Consider the following 26,007-nt stretch of genomic DNA (forward strand, 5'->3'; position numbering starts at 1 on the left):
GATGCAAAGGGGCGAACTGTACTGGGACTGTGCGGCAGCGTGCTCCCAATCCCCATTCTACTTGTCAGAATCTTCCAGAATTCGAGGAAGAGGATAGCTATGAAGGACTAAATGGGAGATCTAGGAGGCAATAAGAGAGTGAATAAGGGGTGAAATGGTTGAGCTATTGCCTCAATGGAGGTGAGAGAAGGGGAGAGTGAATTCTGTGACTGGCTGGAGGCATCTCGGTGCACTGTTGAAATGTGTGACAGTAAACCTGAGCGGATCACAAGTCTTTTGTGCATTTATTGATCACAGGGGATCTGATTGTCTTCTCTGAAGACCACCTGTTGAATCTCACACTTGCAGGATTTCAATATTTCTGGGAAATTTGTAGCACAAATGGGGACTTACTGGGCGGACTGGCTGGCTGATAGTAAGGATCGGTGAGAATGAGGATCAAAGCAGACAGCAGCAGCGCACGCAAGAGAGGGAAGGGGATTCAGCGAGGAGAAGTGGTTGGAAGATGCTGGAGCTAGAGCTGAACTGTGCAGAGGTAATGGTTGGGTTGGTCATGAATGGAGCAAGAACTTCAATATAGTACCAGACGGGGTGAGTGGTTGGTACCAAGGGTGGGGCAAGGCCAAAACTCACAATGTTACTTGATAACCCGTGGTGCTAATTTGTCCTGACGGGTATGCCCAGACGTGGGTCCCATGCGCTCCATGCCACTGGAATCAAGCTATCCTGGCTGAAGAGGGGTGAAACCCCGAAACCGCTCCTAGGATGCCTGTTTCCAGTCCAGGGAGGACCTGGCTTGGAAGTTCGGGCTGGATTGTTCCCATGAGGCACAGGGTCAAGACTGATTTGCATATGGCTGGGTTCAAACTGGAATGGCATGGTGAGCAAAAAAATGACGGATTTAGGCCTAGATCTCTGTACTGGGGTGAATGTATGACATTGTTCTGCATTCTGTCCATCCACTGTTATTTTTGAATTTGTCCTGATATGTCAGCTCGGTGGCATGCGTCGAGTGAAGGGTTGTGTTATGTTTTAATTTCGATCATCGCTCCCTCACTGGTTGGTGCACGTTTCTGCGAAACAGCGCACTACAAATAGACTTAATGAATTTCGGGAAACCGCTTTTAGACAGAATGGAGAGCATCACGGATAATGGGGTCTAATTTTCTTTAAAGAAGGGTGCAGTAATTGATAGATACATGGCTCCGAATAGACCTGGGGCCAACAGATTGGCAGATGCCAACCGGGATGATTGTGCTCTACTGGCACAGGCAAGAGAACTGGCTCGTACAATGGTGGATGAGAACAGGCATGGGTACGCCGTGGCCCGCCTCCAACAACCACTCATTTAGCATAATAAGTGGAAGAGAGGTAAGGCCAAGATAATATCCAATGATGTTGGCTTGGTCGCGCCTACTGAAGCAGCGAGGAGTTGAGAGGAGAAGAAGCAAACAAAACACAACAAATACTATGATGCAGGAATGAATGTGACGAGATGGAATACAGAATGAACCCTGGGATGGCATTATAAAGGTGAGTATGGGTCTATGGTACTCCACAAAGGTTATGTTGTGTCGGAAGATGTTCAGCGGTGGAAGCGGGAAAGGAAAGTTGGGTAGAAAAACGGAAAGTGTGGGCGGACGAAGGGTATCAAAGCAAGTTCTGCAGGTCACTAAATTTGACGTGGAGAGGTGTGGAGCAGCGGCAGGGCAGCGGACTTCGGAGTACAGGGCTCACGGTTCGATCCCCGGCTACAGCGGCCGATCAGATCAGCACCATGTGACTCTGGGCAATAGCTCACTTAATTTCCACGACGGCCCAGGCGCCATGAGACCCGTAAGCGTGAGTAGTTGCGCTTTACAAATACCGGATTTAAGATTTTTATTTACATCAGAAGACTATGCAACATATTAAACATGTATGTAACAAATTGTTGTTTTGTAATTTTAAACATTGTACATAGTAAAGACATACAGTAAAAGGGGGAAGCCTTGTAGTGGATACATTCAGGTGATTCACATTTCACACCTCTGTGGTGACATCTCAACACCAAGTTTGCTGATTAGGTCATAGGAGGGTGATTCATGCAACTGTAGCACACTACTTGAAAAAACAAATAAAATATTGAAATGAAAATAATGCTGCAATGAAGGTGCTTCCCACTGAATCCAGGTGCAGGTGGGTCATCGCAGACCCTACAGCTTCGACAAAGTACATCTCCCCATGTCACCTACCCCCATGTCGGCTGTACACCATTTCCTCTGTCCATGGCATTCATTGGACAACTTTATACATTCTGAGAGATGTGGGCCGCCTTCAGTGAACCAACTGGACTAACACACTCCAAGACAATGCCGATGACCGAAAAGCACAGGATGGACAAGTTTACGGCCATAAGGGAGCAAGATGGCCGCCATGTGTCCAAGCTTCGCCACCGGTGTCAACGATGCTGAGAACAGTGTGAATAAAATAAGACGAAAACAATAAAAGAGTTTCTCTACTGCCATTTCATTTACACCCACTCTACCGCCCTAATACCCCTTTCCACCACATGCCACACCCTTCCGCATGAGGGACAGACACATGAATGAATAAATGCTTTATTTATTATGCAAATGGCTCAGCTGAAAACATCCAGCGCTTAGGACTTCATTAGAGGCTCTTTCCCAATTAATGCAGACAAGTTATATAGATATTTACATTTTTCGCCCAAGAAGCGGAAGGCAAAAACTTGACGATTGCTCGGAAACAAGAAGACTGTCGCATCCACAACCAGTTTCTGGATTAAATTCAGTTTTATTTCAGGCTAGTGTTCAGGGTTCCATTTCAGTGCACTTCAGCGGAGTAACATATGTGCAGATAAGTCACTTGTAATGTTAGTCAAAGATACAAGAGGTATTACATTTACATCAGGTACATGTAATTGTTATCTAAAGCAGGTCTGGACTGGCATGATTTAGAAGTAAGAAGGAGGAAACATAATTTCATTCATTAAATAACCCCTGGTTGCTCAAATAAGACTGTTGATGTGAGTGCTGTTGAGACATTCCACCCAGTCCACATCTGGCCTCTGGATTACCAATGCTAACCCCATGAACAGCATCCCTTTAGAGTGCTTTGGAATCTCAACGTAAACAGAATGTCTTAAAAAATGCACGTAAAGCCGCCAAGAAGTGGCAAAAGTGGCTAAAAACGTGACCACAAGAAATGGCGGCAACGACGAGCAATGGCGGCAACCACGAGCAATGGCGGCAACCACGAGCAATGGCTGCTCTACTGCGGCTTCTTCTCATATGGCACAGTGTTGGCAAACAAGGGGCAGTCATTAATATTCGGTTATAGCATGGATGTCCAAGCAGCCATTTCAATGCGTCTACCTACGATTCTATCATGACTTTCAGGCACAATTACATAAATGGTCATGGTCTATTCAATGCATAAGAGCGATTATTCAGTGCAGTTCTCTGCCCATGACAAAACGAAACATTATCAGTGCGAATCCATCCATGCCGTTATACGCTCTACTACGAGCCAAACGAGCCGCGTGTAATGGGTGAAAGCATCTTCATCACTCCATCCTGGTACCCATGCCAAGAGATGCCAGGTTCTTACCTTTGAGGTTACTCTACACAAAGTAACTTTGAGGAAAAAAATTGCATCAAACAGAAGCCAGTGGCAAGCATTCCTCACCGTGCCAAGGTTGCGGTCCACGCGACCATAAAGATATTAACCAGAAAAATGTGACCAACGCAATTTACTAACCCTGGTGAGAATAGTTTAAGTCATGAGTAGGGTGTTGGTCGCTGGTTCTCCACTCTGCACATTTCCATTCATGGTTATCCGACTGCCGTCCACCTGTCCCAGTAAGACTGATCATTGAACTAGTTATGAAAACCACATATGGACAGAAAAACAAGCACATTAGATATTCGGCAACAGAAAATCTAAGCAATTCTCGTAAAGAAAGTTCTCTCCATAACAGCTCTCAGCGAGTAGAGACCATTTAACCATGTCAAATTACCCACAAGTCACTCGTGATAGGGAGTCTGAAACACAAGTGCACCTATTTCCACTCCATGGGAATCACAAGGCTGGGAAGTGATTCAGTGGATTCCACCAGGTTGTTGGGTGAGACAGCCACAACAACCTCATAGCGTTTTGGACACCGTAGAAGTAGGGGACACGCATGAACGATGCTGGGGAAACGGTTGCCTCTTCCGTGGATAACGTGCAAGCCCAAAACCACAGGTGGCTCAAATACATAGAAGTATCTAGTTTATGCTTATTGTCAACATAAATAGCAGTTTGTAAGGCCAGCAGATGTAATTTTAACAACACTACATAAGGCTCCCTAATTGAGAATTTGTCCTTAATCGTTCAGTGCATAATGAAATATTCCAGAAACCCGAGTTGTTATATGAATCTAAAGATTTTGGGCAAAACAGATTTCAAAGATCCCACGGGAAGCAGTTTAATGTTTAATCATCCCAACCCGGCCGCCCAAAAAGTGAAAACGTTCAGTGCCCCAACTGCCTAGTTTAGACTATCTCAAAATCAAAAAGACCAGTGTTTAACCCTTTCCTCCAGGGTACATTCTGAATGGGCCTAACCCAGACACAGTATTCCTGGTAGGCGGGCTTTCCAACTTAGACTTCCCAAAAACAGGCCTTGCCTAAAGCCCCATATGTCACAATAAGGGTACCAGTCGAAATGATGCGAAAAGCCGTAAAAGAAAATGATAACTTTTCACTATGAAATTTCTATAATTTACTCAGGCTCCTATCGTAATCTACCAATAACTTTCGCTATGCATGAAACAGTCTCTCTATGCGACGAAGCTTGACCCCGATATAAGAACTATTGATATATAGGGTAAAAATTCAAAAATGGTGTCCCACATGCCCCTGAAATATTGGTAGCTGATGTTATCTGGTGTACAAAGTTTAGGATTAACGCTGCTTCCTTCGTCGACCGATCTCCTTTGTTTTAGTAATCACCCAATACGGATGCTTTAAACTAACTTGTTAAGAGGTATTAGAAACTGCTAACAATAACATTTAAGAATTAGCCTTCGCTGTTGCGAAAAAATTGAGTCCAAGTCGTATGGTGAAAAACTATCCATAAACTCCAGCAGCAGACACTATTACTATCGTAAAGTTGTTTCCAATGGGCTTCTCCGTCAGTTCAAACATTCAGACTAGAATGTAGGGCAGCAAAAAGGGGCTGCAATACTTGAATATATTGTCCTTTACATCCCTACCAGTATTATCCCTGTGGGTAATCCTACTTAACCAGTTATCCGTTAGTTACCACAGGAACTAGTTGCTACAGATGGATTTTTAAACATTGGGCTATCTTGGAACAGCAGAACTAATTAGAACATTTACTGGTTGAATATAAATGCACCACCTTAAAAGGGGCCGGAACTCTGTCGCTTTAAAGATGGAACTGGTAGGACAGCAAGATTTATAGAACAAAGCAAAAGGTCTACAGAAGTCCCAGCCAGAGTATCTCTCCTGGATCTTACGCTGGGGGCGTTCCTTCGGCAGAAAGTGCAATCACAATTTCCAATAACCAGACTCTCTGCTAACGGAACACCAATCAATAGAGGAGTCCAGTAATTGATTTAAAAGCAGCAATAAATAAAAGCTTCAGAGGTAGGATTATGTCCTTGGGAGGCGGCCAAAAACTAAGAGAGCGCTGCTGAAAGCTGAATTTTTTAGGAGGAGAAAAAGTGTTCCTAATGTTCTGATATTGTCTAGCAGGGTCGGTATCAGGCGGCGTAGGATAAAATGTAAAATCTGGTACAATAACATGAATCTGGTACAATAACATGATTTAAAGAAAATAAGATTATTAATTTAGAGAAAAATTGCAGATTTGGGGACAGGCAAAAATCCTTGCCCAGCCTATCAGCAAATACACCGCACTTGACTCTAAACATAATGCAAACGTTGATAGGCTATGGAAGAACCCATTGTTAAGGTATTAATGTAAATGTGGTCGATGGATGCAAAGGAACCACAGAAAAGAAAAGTTTAAGAAACAGTCAGAGGATGGCAGAGATACATCAGAATGTCTTTTCCAATGTACTGACATACACTGTTGAACCTTACAGACAACCAAGAGAATAAACTGGAGAACTATAATCTGAAATCAGGGATTATCCGAGAATATCACTCGAGTGGTCCTTCCCGCAATAGACAAGCTCAAGCACAAGACTGGCCCACAAGAAGGGACGGATCTAAGAAATTACACCTTGATACAACCACTCGCTACCAGAGAAGCCCCTGTAGGGCCAGCTATTCTCCTTCCCTGGAGATGTGACCGAACCATGACTTGCAAATTCTAAGTAGACGGTGTTAGTAAATTCTCGTTTGACAAGCGACAACAGAAACCCACGTGCCTGACATCAGAAGCAGGAGACATTATGATCATTAAGAGGATACAGGATTACACAGCACTGCCTTTTTTCAAATTTCTCCATAGAGGTATATTTGAGAGGCGCTAAACCAAGAAAGAAAAAAAGTAATTTTTATTGATTGTGCAAAATAAAATTGTATTGTCGCGAACTAAGTCACACAGTCAGTAACAGCACCAGCTGAGATTCACGTGCTACCAGGGACCCGGTGGCTATTCACACGTGTTTACATCCATAGATGCCTTCTATATTGAATATTATTACTAACATATCAAGGTTTCAGACAGGGTGCTTAGTTAGCTTTTAAACATTCATTTATATAAAATCTTGATATTCCCCATGTCGTCCTAACCGCGGGCTACCCGCGCTCTCCCCCAAATCTCAAACCTCAGATTTGCAGCCAAAAGTTACACCCTTATGAGTGCAACTTCTTCCCTGGACTTACAGCCAGTGCCCGCTTCTGGGAAAATGTGAAACAAGCCCCATTTTTCAAGAAAGCTTTTCGGGCAACTATGAGAAGTTACTTAGCACAACCCAGGAACACATATACAAAATTTGCTAAGAAGTAATCCTGGAGGTTATCGGGAACAAACTAAGGGATCAAGCATCTGATGCCAGGGCGATTTGAGATGATCACCTGTTCTTTTCCGAGTATATCTGCTCAAAAGCGAAAATGGCCACACAATTCAGAATCCTCCTAAAGAGACGCTGACGGGTGACCCACTGAAGGCAGCAATGCAGGATTGACTTTATAATGCCTAAAACACTACTAAATAGTTAGTAAACAAAATGAAAGTTATTTGATTCTTTGCAACCTACTTGCAAGCCTTTCCAATGTCTTCAATGTGATCTATAAAACTCTGCCCTAGCCCATTTGACTCAAACTCGTCAAACCTTTGTCACCTGAACTGCTGGCAACAAGAACCGACCCGCTTATAAATTTACCATAAGTCTTTGACTGCTGACCACATCCAACAGTAAAGCGTTCAACAGAGTGGTTCAACCTTGCCTTGTTGCAAAAGATATGTTGGTAAATGTCAACGAGAATTGATAAACCGGGCAAAAAGAAGTCATCTGGTGCAGCAGCCACTTCTCCTCCAAGTTGTAGGCTATTCAGTTCAGTCTCTTTATCTCTGACCCTTAGCCCATGCCGGCAGATATATCCGGGAACTCTTTGTGGATTTCGTGGACTATCATTTTGTCCATTTGGCAGTGAGGGCCCTCTTCTTCCTCTGACAGGATACGCTGCAGGGTCCTCTGCAGGTCGTTGTAACGGTGCCGGTGCTGGAGGTAGTCTGTCGAGCGGATGATCGCGTGCATCAGTGACAAGTACTCCATCCGCAGCTACGTAGAAGTAGAACATTTATTAATATCATTTCCAGAGACAGCAGATAAAAAAAAATTAGAAACATACCTTCCCCCTACCTGGCTGTTAAATTCATTGATTTCTGTATGCATTCACGGTCAACACTAAGGTCCTGATGTAGAATTTGGCTGACAGATTACCGAGTCACAAACACTATGGCTATCCCATCAGCACCATTACGACTGCATTACATCTTATAGCACATGTAATACAGCCGACATGATATCCGTCACGGCTGTGAGGGAGTAACCTGTTCACCAAACTCTAAATCAGGCCCCAGCTTCTCAGTAATGTTTCACGTTCTCAATCCTTTAGATATACTTCAGCATACAAAAGCTTTTCTACTTCTTATTGTGCCCCCCTTTAACTCCCCCCCCGCCTTTGTTTTTCTCGCTATTACTTCTTGATCAATTTTACCAACTTATCAATGTAATTCCTGCGGGCCTGCAGTTGATGGTGGAAAAAAAAAGTGTTCAGTTTCATCACCTTCAAGCACCTTTCATGATGGCCTTCTTCAAAGGAAGGGTCTGATATTCACTCACTTTGGGTTGTGTAACTATCGCCTTCAAGAGTAAAGTGGCTCAGATCCACCTAAGGCTTGTCTCAAGTACACATGCCTTTCTGACATCATGGGTCGTCACTGCACATTCACCATCACCCTCCTATGACCTGACAGGTCACTCCTAGCTGTCTTGTCACTTATTACAGAGGCGATCCAATGGCCCTCCTCTCTTCTCTACCTTCCACCTGACCTGGTCTGACCGGAGAGTGCCTTCTACACAAGGAAAGACCTCATTGCATCTTCCCATGCCTTGGATACCAGCAAAAACTACAATCAATCCTCACACATGGAATGTCCAAGCCTGAATATACCAACAACCTACACTTTGGCACACTGAGATTCTGTGGTACGTAAAACAATTGGTAAATAAACAGATAAATGACAGTGAAAGCTTAAGCCACTTTTCTTTCAATAAAACCTTCTAATATCTTTCCCTTTAGTTAAAGATCCAAGCCCAACTCTATCCCTTTCCCAACTGGGACCCTATGGCCTACCTTGTCTCCGGGCGAGAGGTCGGAGATCTGCCGGACGATGATGTCGATCATCACCATCATGTCGGTGTGGTAGAACAGGCTGGACGTGTCTTTGCTGGAGAAGAGATCCTGCAAGAACTTCAGCACCGAGTGTGGCGGCTGAGGCTGGTGTTTGAAGATGCAGACGGGGTCATCTGGGTACCAAACATAAGGCATGGTCAGAAGAGACGACAAAAAGGATTGAATGGTAAAGTGTACATCTTATTGCTTTCTTTTAGAGCATGAGCAAAAATAATGCACCATCTATAAAAGACAGGAATCCCAATGAGAAAAATGTAGGTATTACAAATTTTAGGTATACTAAGTTATTAGCACACCTAAGTGACAGTGATTACATGTGGAAAGTCAGCTCGTCCTGGGCTAACCTTCCTTTCTTCGTGCTACACACCTTTGTAAGTCCCCCCAATCTGTAATTTTTAACTGGTTCAACTTCGGAAAACCTGTTGCTCCTTATTTTTACTCTTTATCCTGTCTCGACTCCTGCTCTTCCGTGCTCAGTATCACTATGCGCTCTCTCGCGTTGAAAAAATAGCTACTATCCTGCTGGTCACTCCGTGCTCCTCTGCTATACACATTTCTTCTGCCTCAGCCCATCTCTTACCTTTGAATTTCCAATTCAAATAAACCATCCTGCAATCTAGTCCCATTGTGCCGCCTGCCTACCCTGGCCTCTTGTCCCACTTTAATCTTAAAATTGCCTTGTCTCCTGGATTAAGTTCTCACTTTTGCTTCTGGTGTCTTAATATCCTCAAATTTAGCGCTTTACTTTTCTCTGTAGAAAGATGCTTCGGGCATTCTCTGAATCCATCTCTAGCTGGGCCGGTCCAGCTCTCCTTCGATGTTCTGCTGTTATCCTCGTTCATTGCGCTCTTATTTAAAAATTGTGGATCTCAAAAGCTGCACAGCGCTCTGGAGCGAGAACCATCTCAATTCAACAAATAGGTTATCAGCCGATGCATCGTGCAGCGGTTCATTAGCCTGTTTTAGGCTGCATTAAACATACTGCGTTTAAACAGAAAAAAATATTGATTAAGGTGCAATATAAATCCACACAATGGGATGAAGCTTAATTGGAAAATCAATCTAGGAAGTGCAGTTGTAATCGAGCTTGTAGTTATAAGAAAGTGCACCCAGCTTAAAGGCCTCATAAAAACAAATGAACTATAGAAACACTATCTGTTTCATTAGAACTGAGTTCGAATGATGCCATCAAGAGAGAAAAACATAGAACTAACCAGCCCAGAGGCAAAACGCCCTGTGGTGGCCGGTCTTGGAGGTTGTCTGTGCATGTCAAGGCTCAGTCATCTGGATTTTTAACTACAATGGAGCCCTACGGTCCAAGAAACTGGAATCCAGCTGTTGCAGCTAGTCCAGGGGGCTTGGATCCAAGGTTAGTCCCAGGACCCAGAGGGGATAAAGCTTTCAAGTGCGGCTAGAACAGGCCTATGCAGGCCAAAAGGATTGCGTTGAATTAGAAAGATTATATAATTGTTCTGTATGTCCCTCGCCAGCTCTACTCTTCCTTCTCACTCTCTTGCCCAGCTCCTACAGCTTCTCCTTTCAGTGGTCTGTCCCAAGTTTAAGTGGGAGGGTTACCACGTTATATGTGGTTACGTGTTATATACGAGATGCCGAAGGACTATGTGGTGTTTCCTAAGAACCAAACCCGAAAAAATGATGATTCTCGGATTTCTTGAAGGCGGCAAGAGAATGTGCATGCAAAATGTTCAAATCTGTTCAAATCGACGTATGCCAATGTGTAACATAAATGAAGCCCTTCTGCAATAGGGATTCCTTTATGGCACCAGGGAGGCAGTATTAATAAACTGATGTATAAATGAGGGTACAGGTGGCAGAGGGGGTGAAAAGCATTTGGCTATGGTACCAAATACATGCCACAGTTCAGTGAGATTCGATTCACCGGCCTAAAAACAAACACTGGCACATCTTGAACTCCACAGTAACCAAACTTACAGAGTGTGGTATTTTTTAGAGAATGTGTGATTAAGGGTGCGCAGGTCCCGCAACCCACAGCCACAACGCCACCTTCCTCTGTCATCCCACCTCCAAACGGTCCCCAAAACAGCCCTCAAAACCCAACTGGCCATGGCATTGCAAAAAAGTACCGCACTCTTGACCTTCGATCTCTACTCCAAACCTTATATGTGCAATGTCGCGCCTTTTAATGTTTATGGACGATAAAAGATCCAACTTCTCTGGACTACCTGGATAAGAACCTGCTGATAGCACGTGCCCTACGCATCACCGAAACGACTGGATGATTCAGTGTCCCTCTTACACACACTCATTTAATCTATGGTGTGGAAATTGCAACATCTACCTGCACCCCCCATATCCACTTACCTGTGTCCTGGATCAACCAGGATGACTACGCTTCCTTTGACTCTTCTTTTGAACATTTGATGGGAGCTGTCAGATCCATCAATAAGTGGTCAGATTTTATGCTAAGAGCATCATTGGTTTTAAGTTCTTGTTAGAATTTCACAGAGGTTTGCTAGGCCTTGGTTCCACCCTCAGCACCAAGCTGCAGACACACGCCCAAAGAGATCGACCCACCTGCCCGGTTCAGAAGCAGGAGCACCTTCTCCGTGAAGACCTTCACGTTGGACCGCTTGCTTAATGTCGTCATGATCACATTGTTTTCGGGAACTAGAAGAAAGGAGCAAGAAGCGTGCAAACAATGTTACAACCCATCACTACTGAAACAAGGCGCAAGTGTAGTTTTGAGGCCATTGCCATGGCGACAGCAAATAAAATGAGCAGTTGTGCATTTGTGACAAAACCTTGGACAAAACTAAACAGGCACTCAGTAGACGACATGCTCTAAGGGGGTGAAAGTCTCTGGGGACGTGTGCTTTACTAAACCCTCTGTGATCTGCTCCTGCCCTCAAACCACTAGCCATACTGTTCTATGTCCTAACCATAAAATAGAGAAGTTGTTAGGGGTTATCCTTCCAGTTTCCAGATGCAAACCCCAGGCTCTGATCTGATCCTTCAGACTGAACACAACACCACCGCATCCGGTCCAGCAGGCAACCAGCAACCACCATGCTTACAACTCTAATGCATAAGACTTCCCCGCACGACTGCATGACATGAGTGTGTCACAGTACACAGAGCTGAAAAAGTCACCCATAATACAAGGTTCTGCTATTTCGAGCGATCTTTGAACTTGATTTGCAAAGGAGACCAGATTCAGAAAGCAATCACCTGGCTGCGACAAAGTATCTGTGCATCCTTCAGGTGACTCAGTCTGGGCTTATGAACAGGGTGGAGGATAAGGCAGGGGCATTACAAGCCTATGATGCGCGGTCAGACAGCGAAAACTCTTGAGAAGACAGACGGTGTGGCCTGCCCTCTGCTGCTCATAAGCGGTGTGAAGTCTTTTGGGTTCTCTAGACCTTGGAGATCAGCCACAGAGATGGGTGAGAGATGACTCCACTACAGAAGTGTAGAGAACCCTGGGAAGTTAGCCTTCATCAGCACCACCACCATGAAGATGTGGGTGATTACTGCCACCAAGATGGCATCCAAGCACTCGCAGTTTTTCCCACACCGAACAACAAGTGATTATTTAGGGCACGGCCAAGTTCAATATGGTAAGAGCAAGACTTCATCTGTGCAGCAGTAGAGTCACCAGTGACACTATAGTAGTGAGAATCACCACTTGTCCTCACTCCATATTGCACAGAATGGGCACAGCCCCAACATACGCTGGCACCAGGTTTCCTCGGTTTTAACTAGCGTAGAACAGAGCTGTATAGTGAAATATGGAAGAACCGAGCGCTTGACTGGGAAGCGACGTGGGAGGTAGTACCATAGAATTGAGGGTGTGAAGGGGGGCATCAGGTGTCGGAGAACCAGAAGCAAGAAGGCAGAACCAGGTGGGAAGGAATAATCACACATCGTAGGGCTTTCGGTGAAAGGGGGGGGTCAAGTGGGAGGAGGGATCAGAGACCCAAGGCACCGAAGGGGGACAGAGGGAATCAGGTGGGAGTTGGCATTAGAAAGCACATAACTTTTAAGGGGGGATCAGGCAGGGAGTGGTATCGGAGATGTGGGGTTTGAGGCGAAGTCAGGTGTGAGTTGGTACCATGGAAGCGAGGGCGCAACGGGGAAAAACAGGTGGGAGCTGTATCGGAGATACGAAACCTTAAGGCAGGAAAGAGGTAGTAGGTGGCAACGTTGAACCTAGGACATGACGTGGGAAGGAGGTGGGAGGTGGCACCATTGAACTTAGGACATGAGTTGGGAAGGAGGTGGCACCATTGAACCTAGGACATGACATGGGAAGGAGGTGGCAACATTGAACCTAGGACAGGACATGTGAAGGAGGTGACACCATTGAACCTAGGACATGACATGGGAAGGAGGTGGCACCATGAAACTTAGGACATGACATGGGAAGGAGGTGGCAACATTGAACCTAGGACAGGACATGTGAAGGAGGTGACACCATTGAACCTAGGACATGACATGGGAAGGAGGTGGCACCATGAAACTTAGGACAAGACATGGGAAGGAGGTGGCACCATTGAACCTAGGACATGACATGGGAAGGAGGTGGCACCATTGAACCTAGGACATGACATGGGAAGGAGGTGGCACCATTGAACCTAGGACATGACATGGGAAGGAGGTGGCACCATTGAACCTAGGACATGACATGGGAAGGAGGTGGCACCATTGAACCTAGGACATGACATGGGAAGGAGGTGGCACCATTGAACCTATGACAGGACATGGGAAGGAGGTGGCACCATTGAACCTAGGACATGACGTGGGAAAGAGGCAGGGAGTGGCATCGGAGATGTAAGGGCTTGAAGAGCGAAATAAGATTTGAGGGCCAGAAGTGGGAATGTGACGGGACGTGGCATCACCTGTAAGGGGAGGTACCTCCTTACTGCCACTACATCTCCTCGTCTGGTGCCCTCAGGAGACCAGATGGGTGTAAAGTTCTCTCGCTCCTTCCCACCAATCCAGAAGTGCCGCTCAGCACACCCAGTGAGGTCACATCATTATGTTATCAACACAAGGTTGCAGGAAATTGATTTTGTATGTGCTGAGGTTGCCTGGTCCCGTAGAAGAACCCATGGGCCTGGGGTCAGGGGTCCCCGCCCCCTCAGACATCCAACAACATTCTATCGCCGCCCATGGCCAGAGGGTGGCATCGAAAACCAGCTGCTGGCAGAGGTCTCCCAGGTGTAAACTACGTGGATGATTCAGCAGTCATATCCCAAATTCTGACTGCTCTTAAAAACAACCTTTAAATAAAAACACAGGGTTGTAAATATCCCTAAAAATGACACTATTTTTGGGAGAGGAACCTTTTGAAATGCTTTGCTCACATGCCAGATCTTCCTTTGAACCGCACAGATCACGGCACAAGTGCTTTAAACATTTGTTATTCATGCTGAACAAATGTCACCTTTCTGATCCCTGCCTGGAGCCCCCCCCCCTCTTTGCAAGCCTTTGAGTGGGTGGGGGCTTCTCATCCCCTGAATGAACCCCATGAACCTGCCTGCTGCATACTAATGTCAGCATTGATTGCTGGTGCCCCACAGTGTGACCCCACGCTGGGCGTGCACTAGCCTGAGTGACCGGTGCTCCTAAATCCCTTCAATGTGATTGAGAGAAGCCCAAACAAGCATTTATCTTTACATATTTAGTAGCAAAATACTTATACAGTAACTTAGCACCGATACCAAAACCGTGTGTGAAACAAACAGATACATATGTGCTGGGTTTACACAGCACAACTGCTTCCAATCACTTGCAGGAAAGGGAAAAAAAAGGAAATGTACACGTACACACACACACACACACGTACACACACACACACGTACACACACACACACGTACACACACACACACACACACACACACACACCCCCCCCCCCCCCCCCCCCTCCCCTCAAATTAGATGGCCCGCTCCGGTCCACTCCTTCCCTGAAAGTTTGGGGGGGATTCATTAAGCAGGGGCCGAGATAAAAGGGGGGTCCCAAAACGTGTTTTCCCCAAGTTAATTTCCATAGGGCGGTTGGACTCACTTTTAGCCCGAACGGCTGAATGGATTCCCACGAAACTTGGCAAAATTGTAGGGACTGGTAGCCCGATGTGCCTTTGCTATGTCTCAAGATATGTGCTCCAGAGGATTTTGAGTAATTTAGGTTCAAAAAAATATATATATCTATAAGCGCGCCCCGGTACGCGCACCGGGGCGCGTACCAGCGCGTAACGCGACTTCGCGAGCGGAAAGCTGATTGGCTCTCGGGTGTCTGTCAACATTCCAAACAGTCCGGAGCGGCCGCCATCTTGTGTCTCGGTAGGATCAAGACACAAGAGGTGGCATAAACAAAGGGGGAAATGACCAAAAGGGGGCAGGGTAGACCCCCCCTGACCCCCTAGGTTTGATGTGGGGGGGCCATAAAAAGGCTTCGCGGGGCAAAAAAAAATTTTTTCCCGATTTTCGCGGGGGGAGCGCCCGGTACGCGCACCGGGGAGCGTACCCTGGAGAAAAAAGAATGACAGAGTTTTTTAAAAATGTAGCATTTTTTTATAAATTGGAGGTAGTTCTAAAAAGAACTGTTTTTTTATTCTTTTTGTTGTTTTATATTTTTTTATTATTTTTCTGAACTTTTTTTACATTTTTGGGCTTTTCTGAACACTTTTATATTTTTTTTGTATTTTTTATGGGGAGAAACAAAAAACAGAGAATTGTAAAGGGCTCAACAGGAGCAAAAAAAAAAAATCAGGAACAAATTAAGGGTGCTTTGGGCACTTGTGGTTATCACCAGCAACGTTGATGAGATTTATACTTTGCTCACCATAGCTAATTGTTCTACCACAATATTTACAAACAATTTTGTATCTACCAAACTTGGTTTGAATGTTTGGTATCATCTCCCTTGCCTCTGGACCCGATGGAGTAGGTTCTGTGCTAGTTGAGGCTCTGGAAGATGTTTGGGGAAGGTTGCTGCACAATTCCCTCACCTCTGCTGCAGAATAGTTATTGGGGTGCAATCGTTGCAAATGGCGAATCATTGTGTGATTCCCAAATGAATATTTTTTCGCAGGGTTCCCCCTGGATAGTACAGCGCCACAGATGAGACAGGTCACCTTTGCAGCGTTTACCCTCTTTGCACCCCTTGGCATTTTAAAAAACTCCCATATAAAGTGCTCCTTTGATTTATATGGGGGATTGTCTTCCGGCAGGAACTGCCTTCTCTCATCCTCCTCCTCCTCCTCTTCCTCCTCTTCTTGTTCACCATCAATGTGATGTTGTGGTGGCCCTTGTGGTGGTGGTGGTGCAGATGCTCCAGCTGCTGCTGCTAATGTAGCCATTTCTCTATTATAATAGAAGCAGGTCTTCCTTACTCAAAGAACAAAGTGAGAATGAAGAAAAAAGGTGGGGGCTTTCATCATTTGGAAAACAAAACTGTTCTGAACCAATGAAAAGTGTTATTTTCAGGTCACATGACCCGGGCTTTCATCATTTGGAAACCAAAAGTGTTCTGAACCAATGAAAAGTGTTATTTTGAGGTCACATGACCCGACGCGCTTACGCTACGTGCCCCGGTGCGCGCCAGGGAGCGCGCCCGGCGGCGCTTACGCTGCGCGATCGTATGCGCTCGCACGCTTCCGGGTGCGCTGACGCCGTGCGTCATAAGACGCATCACGCGGCTACGCGATACGTCACGATGATGTTTTCGTTCGCGGCAATATCGCTAACGGGACGCTCACCGGTACGCGAACCGGGGCGTGCAAGACTGCGCTTACCGGTAAGCGTATCGGTACGCGCCCCGGGAGCGCTCCGGGGCAAAAAAAAATAAATAAATAAATAAAATACATGAAAAAATAGTATTACATAAATATACAATATAAAATTCATTATAAAAAATATAACATGTCATACCTATAGAGATTTGCTATTAAAAAACCTTTGAAATTCACTGAAAAAACCATAGGTTTCACACCAGTTATAGTTAGGAATTAGCATTTAAAAAAACTATTAAATTCACTGAAAAAACCATAGGTTTCACACCAGTTATAGTTAGCTGGAAATTTTACTCGCATAAAACCATTGAAATTCCCACGTTATAGTTAGTTGGACTCACTATAACTTGCGCGTGCAAGGCACTGCTGATGACGTCACATATTACATCACTCATGACATGATCAGTGACATCACTCATGACATCACTGATGACACCATCCTTGTGACAGTGTGACAGACCTCCTTTCACTGTAATGTAACCCTTGAAACAAATATTCAAAAATAGAAACTAAAATTTACAAAAAAATGGAGATAGCCATACCAGTTACAACAACCAATTCAATAATTCCACCATCTATATACTCATGCACTCATTCACCAACAGTTCAATATACTCACTCATACATATACTCACTCATCATATGTAGCGATACACCTATACATCCTCTTACACACCGACAGTCACCCAAAAGTTACTCACACACATACTCACAAATACAAATAAACTATTGAACATCCATTTATTTGCATATATAGCTATACACACACTACCACTTTACTTCTAAGGAAACTTACACATACTTACTCTCTTAAACAATCACTTATAGAAACACATACTAATTTAAACAGCAACTCTTACAATCCCTCACTCTCACATATACTCACTTATATACATCAATATTCACATATACTAGATTAAAACATATGTAGTTACTGATAAAGACACTAGTGAGACAGTCATTCACTCACACACACATATACACACTCATCCACCCATACAGTCCTGCACATATGCTGTCTTCAAAACACATACAAAGAGAGAGTCAGTCATTCATGCATCTATGTGCTAAGTAATACCCCCACCAAACCATACAAACACTCATACTGATACTAAGAAAAACATCTAATAACCCATATACATACACATGTAGCTACTCACCAACCCATGCAGCCACTTATACACAAAGTGAAACACTAATACATATATTTAAATATTTAAACATTACTCACTAATATTTATTTTTCAGAAAGACACACATTCACTGGATGGTGTCATCAGTGATGTCATGATTGATGTCACTGACCATGTCATGAGTGATGTAATATGTGACGTCATCAGCAGTGCATTGCACGCGCAAGTTATAGTGAGTCCAACTAACTATAACGTGGGAATTTCAATGGTTTTATGCGAGTAAAATTTCCAGCTAACTATAACTGGTGTGAAACCTATGTTTTTTTCAGTGAATATATATATATACATATATACATACATATACATATTTTACAGCTTCGAGTATTGCACCTGTCTCCGTGCACTCCCGTCCGGGTGCTTTTTCGCGGGTGGTGCCCCGCAATAATAACTGCTCGTAACTTCGTATCAAACACTCCAACACAAAGAAAAGCACTCACGGGTGGCGAGTCCAAGACGTTTATTTCAGACTCACGGTGTTCAGCCGAAACACGCCTGGACACCGTGAGTCTGAAATAAACGTCTTGGACTCACCACCCGTGAGTGCTTTTGTTTGACACGAAGTTACGTTATATATATATATTTCACCAATTTCAAAAACGGAGAGTGCTGCGTGTTTTTGAAATTGGTGAAATATTGAATGTGAGGCTTGTCCAGCCTTGTCACGCGCACCAGCTGTGGAATAGAGCGCCCTTCGTGTTGGTGATATATATATATATATATATATATATACACACACACACACACACACACACACACACACACTGTACCACCGAACTTTCAGTTATTTCAGGGGAGGGGGTGGACCCTGCATATTATGCTGATGACACATACCATATGTGCGGTTGGTGGGCACGCTTGAGTGTCGCCAGCGGGCCTGATGAGTGGCTCGTCCTACCATAGTGGGTGTAACTTCAGTATGGCGCACCGCCGCTTCCCATGTGCAGTTTGAGGTGTTACTTGAGAAGTGGGGTGCTTGTGGATGCTGAGTGACGTGTCCTCTGTGCCAGCGTCATTGAGATAATGACGCACGTGAAATACCCCCCTGGCTGCCTGTGTATTCAGTGCGAGGAGCGGGGCAGGCAGGCGGCAGGCTTACACTAGATAAACAGGCACTCCTGCTCTTGAAAATAACACGATGCCACAGGGCTGGCATTCACTGCGGTGGCACCCGTCATTTCTGTACTGACCACGTTATGTTAAATGTATTTGTAGAGCACACGGGCGCTAGGCTTCTTGGAGCTGAAGTAGTAACACAATAGGTTTTAAAAATTTTTTTTTTTAAAAATGACAGAGTGGAAAGCCACGTTTTGATGGTTCTCCTGAACTGGACCAGCACGGATTCTGGAGTTTGGTGGCAGTGAGTGACTGTTGGTGTGATGCAGCCGAGGAAGCGCCGTCTGTCCTACTGCGAGGCGCTATCAGTAGGAACTGGTTTCAGGAACCAAGGCTCCGAGGTTAGAAAGGTGGGGCTGCATGGGTACTGTAGGGGAGTGGAAATGTTACGACACTCGGGGGCTACAGGTACGCCATTTACACAATCGCACAATAATGGGACAACACACACACTTGGTTGCCTGGTTGGACCGGAAGCCACGAGCGACCTCCGTCCGTTTATTTAAAGGCTTCTGGCCACGCCTGGCCAGAAGTTGCTACATTGTGTGGGAGTGTTTCCGGGTCTCGGCCGAGACCCGAGAAGATGACGCGGTGGCAATGTCATTAGTCTCAACCGGCTCACCCCCAGTGTCAGGTTGACTAGCAGCATCTGCGACGGGCCCGTCGCCCGCTTCTGGTGTCTGAGTTCTAGATGGAATGCGTTTAAACCACGACACATTTCTGGTGATTTCCTCTCGATTCATTTGTGCCGTTACCGCCGTACCTTTGGTCGCCTTGATTGTCCAGGGTTCAACTTCGTAGGGGGTCTTGAACTTTCCTCCTGGCCGGCGTGTTCTCACCAGTACTGCGTCACCCGGGACTAATACTAATAATAATAATAATAATAATAATAATAATAATAATAGGGGGTCTTATAGAGCGCTTGGTGACGCACCACGGCGTGTCCCCGCGCTAAGTGGCAAGTGCTGCTAGGAAAATACCAGGAGAGGGACCAAACTACTGGGCAAATAGGAAGGTTTTTAACTTGGCTCTAAAGGTGCGCTCTGAAGGTTCCAGGCGCAGTTCCACAGGAAGTTTATTCCAGCTTGAGGCCGCCAGACACCTAAAGGATCTACCGCCCATCCGTACTTTAGATACCTTAGGAATGGATAGGCGCCCCGAGCCGGAAGATCTGAGATCACGGGGGGCTCGTATTGTGTTAGCAGGCCCTGCAGAGGGAGGGGAGCCCTGCCGTTAACAATCCGGTGGCATGTGCATAGTGCTTTAAATTCCACCCTGCTTCTCACCGGGAGCCAGTGCAGGGCCTGGAGCGCAGCTTTAGAATACTCTGTCTCGCGCACGCCGCTTGTGGCTTGCCTTCTCGTTCGTCCTTCTCCTTCTCTCTTGGGTGGCACCTGGTGAGTAGGGTTCAGGCATCCAGTGCTCTGCGGTTGGTAGTAGGTCATGCCGTGGTCCTGCAAACATCAGCGACCAGGGAGACCGTTGAGTGGTACTGTGAGGGGTGCTCCTGTATTCCCTCAGAAACAGTTGTAGCGCTGCCTCGGGGTCTACCCCCTCTACTAATGCGATCCTCAGGGTCTTATTGACAGTCCTCATAAATCTTTCAGCCTCCCCATTCGCCTGAGGCCATTGGGGTGTGATTCTTTGGTGTTTTATTTCTAGTCCTTGCAAGAATTCTTTAAATTCATGTCCCTGGAACGGGGGTCCATTATCCGTTTTCATCACTCTAGGGATACCAAACATTGCGAACACTTTACTGAGGATCGGCTGAATATTTGAAAAACTGGTGGATGGAGCCACTTCTACCACTGGATATTTCGTGTAGCTGTCTACCAATACTACAGTCACCCTCCCATCTGGAAAGCTCCCGAAGTCTAAACTGACCCAGGTCCAGGGTGCCGGGGATGGCTCTTCCGTGATGATGGAGGCCTGCGTTTCCAGAAGACTGGTCAACTGGCAGGCTCGACAGTTCTTCACCAGCATATCCACCTTTTCATCCATATGCGGAAACCACACCTTTTCCCTCATCCGAGCTTTCATCCGCTTCGTGCCTTGGTGCCCTTCATGAGCCAGTGATGTTGCCCGGTCCTGGAGAGTGTGAGGAATCACCACTCTTGACCCTCGAAGTATGAGTCCATTGTTCGCTCTACTGAGCTTGTGGCGTATCTTCCAGAACTGGGACAGGTGAACCCGGTCACTTTCGTCCCAATCACTCACGTTTCGCAGGAAGTTTTCCCAGGATCCACTGTCTATCGCCACCTTGACCCTCGTAATGACAGCATCATCACCATACTGGGCTACGATGTCTTCCGGAGCCAGTGCTTGGGGACAGGATAGCAAGGACACCATATCTATAAACTCCTCAGTCCGGTTTTCCTAATCTAGGGTTACATTCGTCTCCACCTGGGGATGCCGTGACAGGAAATCCGCCGGGTTCTTTGCTCCTGGCCTGTAGACTAGATCCATTTGGTAGTGCTGGACCTGAATCGCCCATCTTTCAATCCGCGGCGGTGGGTGCGGGGCTGTGCCTTTGAACAAAGGTACTAGAGGCTGATGATCTGTGACCATTCTGAAGGGTTGTCCGGTGATGTATAGGTGGAAATGATTACAGGCCCACTTCACCGCTAACGCCTCCCTCTCAATCTGTGAATACCTTGCTTCTGTTGCGGTGAGTGCCTTACTTGCGAATGCCAGGGGTACCCACACTCCAGGTTCTGCCTCCTGTGTCAGTAACTCACCCAGTCCAACTGGACTGGCGTCCACTAGTATTTCCGTCTGTCGTGCCGTATCAAAGTAAGCCATCGTCGTGCTGTCCAGCAGTGCTGCCTTTATCTTATCAAATGCCCCCGCTTCTGCCCTGGACCACTTCCAGGGGTTCTCCTTTTTGGTCACATTCCGCTATGGTGGCGAGTTGCGGGATGAACCGGGCACAATACTGGGCCATGCCCATGAAACTTCTCACCTCTGATGCGGTGGTCGGGGCTGGGGCATTCTTGATGGCGGTTGACTTCCGTGGGTCGACCTTGACTCCTTCGGATCCGAAAACATATCCAAAGAACTCTATGGATTGCTTGAAAAACTGACACTTCTCTTTGTGGAGTGTGACACCAAACTCGGCCAACCTCCTGAGGGTGGCTCTTAGTCTCCTGTGATGTTCCTCACTAGTTTTGGCATGGATGAGTATGTCATCACTGACATTTAATACCCCGCTCAGACCCGACAGAATCTCTTTGATCGTGTTCTGAAAGATTTCAGCCGCGGACGTGATGCCAAAATTGAGCATTTTATATCTCCTCAAGCCTAAGTGGGTAGAAAATGTTGTGATGTATCGGCTTTCTTCTGCCAATTTCAATTGATGGTAGCCGGCATTTAAGTCTAATTTGGAGAACCATTGTGCTCCGTCCAAATCCGTTAATATATCATCCACCGTGGGCGTGAGGTGCCTCTCCCTCTTGATTGCTTTATTAGGCATCCTCATGTCAATGCATATTCGAATCTGGCCAGGTTGTCGAGGCTTCTCAGCGATTACCATTGGTGACACCCATGGTGTCGGTCCAGTCACTTTTTCTATTACTCCCTGCTCTTCCAGTTTGATTAGTTCCTGTTCAACTGCCGATCTCAGATGAAAGGGTATCCTCCGATGTCTTAGTGCAATGGGACGTATTGCTTTGTCAATATGTAACTTGACAGGTGGCCTTTTGATACTACCCAAACCTTGAAATAACGATGGGAATAGCTGGTGGATCTCCTCTGTGTGTAGTGTCTTGACTGCATTTGCGAATGCAATTAACTTTAGGTCTTCTGCAGTATGACTGCCAACTAGCAAGTCTGCTTCTTTGTCTATTACGTGAAACGTTGTCGTCAGCTCCTGATCTTCGGCCTTCACCTGCACCGTCATCTTCCCTCTCAGGGGTAGTGGAGTCTTGCTGCCATAGGTGAGGATGCGAGCCTTTGATGGCACCAGTTGAGGTCTTGGTCGTAGCGCCTTATAATGCTGAATGCCCATGACATTGATCGTAGCTCCAGTGTCTATGACTCCGGTAACTGTTGATTCGTCGATTTGGATTTGACACTTTGGTTGCGGCCTTCTCCGCCTTTTGAGCTCGCTTACGAATGAGACGTAATAGCACTCTTCCTCGTCGTCCGTCGACGAGTCATCCAGCCGCTGTGGGTGGCGGGATGGCGTTCTGTTCCCTCTCGACGGTAAATTGTCCCGTGTGTCATCTAGGGCTAGCTGCCTTACCGCTTTGACGGGTGTTTTCTTCCCCCCCGATCCTTGTCCTTGTGAATTTCCTCTCACACCTCCTCTGCACACGCTGGCGAAGTGATTGGATCCCCCACATTTGTCACATGTCTTGCCGCGTGCCGGGCAACTGTCTCGGTTGTGCTCTTCATACCCACAGGAGCCACACTGCGCCTGCCGCTGTGTTCTGGTCGGCCACCTTCCTCTCCCTCCGCGGTTACTGTCCCTCACAGCGTCCACTCTCTCCGTCTTCACCGTTACTTCAGTGCTCGACGATGGATTGATGGCTGACTCCCTAGCTGTGGCTCTCGCATCGGACAGCTCGTGTGACCTTGCTAGCATCAATATTTCATCCAGCGTTATGCGGGGTTGCCTCAAAATCAGTGTCCTGAGATGCTTGTTCTTGCACCCCTGAATCAATTGTGCTGTTACCTCTTTCTCTTGGTCATCATCCGGGCAGGTGCTTATCAGTTCCCTCAGCCTTGCGTGAAAAGCATCCATCGTTTCTCCATCCCTTTGTCGTGATTGTCTGAACTTGAACCTCTCGTAATGTGGATTTAGTTGTGGGTCAAAGTGCGCGTTTAGCGCTTGCACCGCGGCATTGTAGTCTGTAGCAGCTCCGGTATTTGGCAGATGTAAGAATAGCTTGTACAGTTCATCCCCACCAAAATGAAGCAGCAACGACCGTTTCACCTCATTGTCTTTTTCCCTCGTTGCTGTGAAATAGTTATTCAGGCGACTCAGCCACACCGCCCATCGAGGCGCCGCCGTGCCTGGGTCTGCCAGCGCACTGAATGGCGGGATAGGATTGATCTGGGAATGTGGCCACTGTTGGACCACCGTGCCCACAACTTGTATTCCTGCTGGTCCTGCTCCTTGTTGCGGGCCGCTACCTGCTGAGCCCCTCCCGCCCCCGTGGCGTCTTGCACCACCGACATCGCTGTGGCCTCCTTGGAATTATTCTCACGACCACGTGGTCAGCCTGGTGTCCGATGCGTGGCGTTCGCGTGTTGGCGCCAGCCAATTCCTGGTAGCTGTGTGTGCGCGTACGACACTATTCTTTTCTTAATGAGCTTGGTCACTGGAGTGTGCCCTTTTGTATGCGCGCTGGTTCAGCCAAATGTCTCGAGATACCATACCTTTAATGTCTTTTCCAACCGCTATGATTAGCTCATGTGATGAATTCCTTTTTTTTTCCTTTTGCAGGTATCAATGCTTGATTATGTCCATTTATTTCCTCACCAGCGCATGCAGTCGGTGCTCGCCGTCATCACGGGTGCCCCTAGGAAGCCGCCGCTCCCCTGCGTGAAGCACACCACTCGCTCGGCGGGATCGCGGCCTCCACACGCGACCTCCTTCGCTGGGGCCGGCCTCGCGATCAGTGCGCATGCGCGCACAGCACCATGCGCTCCGCTGGGCCCACTCACTGCTCAGATAACGGCTGCCTCGCCGCACACCACTCTGCACCACCGCCAGCCGGCTCCCCGCGGCACACCACACGCTGCTCTTCGGCGGAGCACACAGCGGTACCTGCGTCAGCAGCGGAAGGTCCGTTCCCGCCTCAGCACGCACACAGGACCGGAGCACCGTCACCACCAGGGAGATCTCCACTCCTCCGTCAGGGTCCTGGGCCGATCGCCTGATCGCCGTTACCACCCTCGTCGCCAGTGTAGGGGAGTGGAAATGTTACTACACTCGGGGGCTACAGGTACGCCATGTACACAACCGCACAATAATGGGACAACACACACACTTGGTTGCCTGGTTGGACCGGAAGCCACGAGCGACCTCCGTCCGTTTATTTAAAGGCTTCTGGCCAGAAGTTGCTACATTGTGTGGGAGTGTTTCCGGGTCTCGGCCGAGACCCGCGAAACACTAGAATGTCACAGGTACAAGGACTTGAGAGGGCTTTAAAGGGTCCCCTAGAATGAACGGGCAGCCAATCAACCTTTTAAAATTGGGGTTGCTTCTCAGTAAATAAAAATACATTAACAAGGTAGAACCTTGAATTTTATACCCAAAATTCCTAAATTAGCTTTTTACTAATTTCTGTGCTGTAAACTGCAACTTTTAATTTGTTTCTGTAGGATTAGAGGTCTCACCTATGTCTTTTTTGGACAGGAGTGAGAATGTGCCCCCTCCTGTGGCTGGAAATTGGAAAACCGGATCTGGTGTATGCCCGGGCAAAATTTTTATTATGCTGACGAAATTCACAAATCTTGCATTACATGAAATTTTACCACGTGTAATGTTTCCCCCGCTGGGAGCAGGTGTTATGCAGGAAATATCTTGGCAACACATTTTATGCTCGAACTAGCCTCTTATTTGTAACTCAGTCGCAGTTTTTTTTTTAAGCAAAAAAAAAAAAAAGATATTGTCAAGCCATATTTCGCACAATTGGTGCGATTTCCCAAAGATTCCATTACATTTCCCAAAAACAACGTACACAATTTTCCACGCCCCGATATGTGCGCCCTAATGCTCAAAATGTTGCATATAAAGTGACCGCAAATAACGAGAAACAGTTGAAAAGAACACACAGGCACTGACTGGCACATACCCCACGCCACTACTGAATTAATTGGGCGCCGGCGGGAGCAGGTACATTCTGCACTTAAAACAGCGGCGCTTCGGCCCTCGAGGCGCCTCTTTGATGAGCTGCAGTTCACCAACCCTTGTTTTTGTGTAAAATAAGAAGGCGGCACAAACCCGGCTCCGGGCCTTGATTTCCGCTCGCGCTGTGTGCTTAGATAAACCCCTGCTCCCCAAAGGATACAGT

At 46.6% G+C, this 26,007-nt stretch overlaps 1 protein-coding gene across 2 annotated transcripts in view; it reads right to left on the bottom strand.

Moving 5' to 3' along the window:
- Positions 1–6,520: 6,520 nt before the first annotated feature.
- The window catches only part of NCKIPSD (NCK interacting protein with SH3 domain), a 346,636-nt gene continuing 327,149 nt past the window's right edge, over positions 6,521–26,007 (bottom strand). For both annotated transcript variants that reach the window (XM_078661786.1, XM_078661785.1), the window contains exons 11-13: positions 11,460–11,552; positions 8,844–9,016; positions 6,521–7,765 (exon numbers count right to left, since the gene is read on the bottom strand). In XM_078661786.1, coding sequence (XP_078517912.1) covers positions 7,562–7,765; positions 8,844–9,016; positions 11,460–11,552 — 470 coding nt within the window. In that variant the 3' untranslated portion in view covers positions 6,521–7,561. The remainder of the gene's footprint in view (positions 7,766–8,843; positions 9,017–11,459; positions 11,553–26,007) is intronic.

This window comes from Lissotriton helveticus, chromosome 9 (assembly GCF_964261635.1).
Source record: "Lissotriton helveticus chromosome 9, aLisHel1.1, whole genome shotgun sequence".
Taxonomy (NCBI): Eukaryota; Metazoa; Chordata; class Amphibia; order Caudata; family Salamandridae; genus Lissotriton; species Lissotriton helveticus.